Raw genomic sequence first — 2685 nt, 5'->3', positions numbered from 1 at the left:
CAATTAAATTATACTACTTACACTAAAAAGTTACATTTGTTTGAGACATCTAAATGCATCTAATACTTGTAGTGCTCTAGACAACAAAAAAATGTTTAGTCTACGTAAAATTTTCCGTTAAAAAAATAAAAATGAAATAGCTCATAAATAATTACTTTTGCCCGAGCACAATATTATAAATTACTAAATTCGTTACAACCTGTACCATAATCTCTAGCGATAGTGTTTACTTATTACATCATCTTGTATTATTATGACTATTAAATCCATAGATAACCTTTTGAAGAATATAACATTTTACAAAAGTTATTAAGATAGATCAAAATCAGTCTTATTTTATAAAGTGTGGAGTAAGGTACAATAAAATCATTTAAAATGATTTTCATTGTCATTTTTGCTTCTGTTGTTTTTTTATTGTATTTATACAATGTTCGAACATTCAGTTACTGGAAAAAAAGAGGAATCAAGCACGAAAAACCTGTTCTACTTTTCGGGACATACACAAAAGTTTCGCTTGGGAAGCAAAGCAGATCACAGATGGCGGAAGAACTGTATTGGAAGTATCCCGATGAAGATGTCGTTGGTGCTTTCAAGGCACACACACCAGAATTAATTATAAGAAATCCAGAACTTATAAAAAATATTCTTGTCAATGATTTCTCATCATTTTACAGTCGTGGATTCAATACTCATAAAACAGTGACAGAACCTTTAAGAAAACATTTGTTTTCTGTTGATGGAGATCTTTGGCGTTTGTTGAGACAAAGAATGACTCCAGCATTCACAAGTGGAAAACTAAAAGCAATGTTCCCTTTAATTGTAGAACGAGCTGAGAAATTACAGTTACGCACTTTAGCAGCCGCCTCTCAAAATTGTCCCTTGAATGTGCGTGACCTCATGTCTTGCTTCACCACTGACTTTATTGGTGCCTGTGGTTTCGGAATAGACTCTGACTCATTGAATGAAGAAAACTCAGAATTCCGTAAAATTGGTGCACAAATATTTTCAACCACAACGCGAGATGTTATAATTAATATACTGAAAGAATTGTTTCCTGAGCTCTTCAAAAATTTAAAGGTGTTCTCGAAAATCGAAAACGACATAATGGATTTGGTGAAACAAATACAAATAAAAAGAAACTATCAGCCATCGGGTCGCAACGATTTCATAGATCTGCTTTTAGCCTGTCAAAAAAAAGGTGCTATGGAAGGAGAATCCATAGAAAAACTCAACCCTGATGGTACACCCGTGCAGGTGTCAGCTGAATTGGATGATGAGTTATTCGCTGCCCAAGTGTTTGTGTTCTTTTCTGCTGGGTTTGAAACGTCTGCATCTTCAACAAGTTTCACATTACATCAACTGGCGTTCAATCCCGATGTTCAAAAAAAAGTTCAGAATGAAATTGATGATGTCCTTGATAAATATAATGGTTCACTGTGTTATGACGCTATAAAAGAGATGACATACTTAGAATGGGCGTTTAAAGAAGGGCTTAGAATGTTCTCCCCACTTGGGTACCTCATAAGAGAGTGTACGTCAAAGTTCACGTTCAAAGATGTAAACTTTAATATAGATGAAGATGTAAAAATATTGATTCCAGTACAGTCGTTGCACATGGACTCAAATTATTGGGATGATCCTGAAGAATTTCGTCCGGAAAGATTTCATCCGGATAATTTTACTTCCAGGCAAAAATTGGTTTATTTCCCGTTCGGTGAAGGACCACGTAATTGCATAGGTAAGGTATTATAATTAGTAGTCAAGTCAGCTAAACAAAGCTTTTGACAGAATAATCGTACGTTATGAACTGTCAAATGATAACGATTGCTTTACACAATTCCACCTCTGATCTTTTTGTAACTATAATGTTTATGGTTTCAGGTAGTCGTCTGGGTTTGATGCAGTCGCTGGCTGGTCTGGCGGCCATTCTCTCGAAGTTCAACGTGGAACCTGCGCCTGAGTCGACCAGACAAGTTGAAGTCAATACTAAATCGCATCTTGTTCAAGGTGTAAAAAACAATTATTTGCCACTTATGTTTAGAGAAAGGAGTACCGCTTATTAATACCAACTCGTTAAAGAAACCAACGTGACCTTACTTACTTTAAGTGTTAATACTTACCTATTATCCTAGGCCTATAGAACTGAAAGTCATTAGGTTAAAACGAACGAACATATTTTTATTCTGACTATTATTTTATTATTTAATAGAACTTCTCTACTCTATTATACAGGGTGGAATTTTGTAATGCCACCTGGAAGAAAAGTACTCTTAATACTGTAGATAATTATGAAATTGTACTCAAAGAAAACACTCCTTTACTTTTAAAAAGAAAGAGAACTGCATTCAACGATTTTTGATTTTTTTTTTAAATTCACCGCCGTACCATACAATTTTCTGTAAATAATTATGATAATTTAAGATTTCATGGTTTTTCTTTATACTTAACCCTAACGATCGATGCAATAAAAATACAGGGTGTAATTTTTGAAAGATTTTAGTTTCTTCGATTCCCGATTTTGGCAAGCAAAATATGAAAAATCTTTGAATGCAGTTCTATTTCTTTTCAAAAATAAAGAAATGTTTTCTTTGAGTAAAATCTTCTATCCACATTATTAAGAGTACTTTCCCTCCGGATGGCATTACAAAATTCCACCCTGTATACTCTATTATATTCTATTTTTAT

At 33.7% G+C, this 2685-nt stretch overlaps 1 protein-coding gene across 1 annotated transcript; it reads left to right on the top strand.

The window, feature by feature from the left end:
• Positions 1 to 361: 361 nt before the first annotated feature.
• On the top strand, positions 362 to 2215 carry LOC114365937 (cytochrome P450 6B6-like). Its single transcript, XM_028322665.1, has 2 exons — positions 362 to 1738; positions 1882 to 2215. Exons 1-2 carry the CDS (start codon positions 376 to 378, stop codon positions 2061 to 2063), a joined length of 1545 nt encoding a protein of 514 aa, XP_028178466.1. The 5' UTR covers positions 362 to 375; the 3' UTR covers positions 2064 to 2215.
• Positions 2216 to 2685: the final 470 nt, after the last annotated feature.

This window comes from Ostrinia furnacalis, unplaced genomic scaffold (assembly GCF_004193835.3).
Source record: "Ostrinia furnacalis isolate ACB-3 unplaced genomic scaffold, ASM419383v2 OfSCF7688, whole genome shotgun sequence".
In the NCBI taxonomy this organism is placed as follows: Eukaryota; Metazoa; Arthropoda; class Insecta; order Lepidoptera; family Crambidae; genus Ostrinia; species Ostrinia furnacalis.
This window is presented reverse-complemented; position numbering and strand designations above follow the sequence as displayed.

Coding starts and splice junctions, on each gene's coding strand:
- LOC114365937 (XM_028322665.1), top strand. CDS start 376: ATGATTTTCATTGTCATTTTTGCTTCTGTTGTTTTTTTATTGTATTTA. Junction 1,739..1,881: donor AGGACCACGTAATTGCATAG/GTAAGGTATTAT, acceptor TTATGGTTTCAG/GTAGTCGTCTGGGTTTGATG.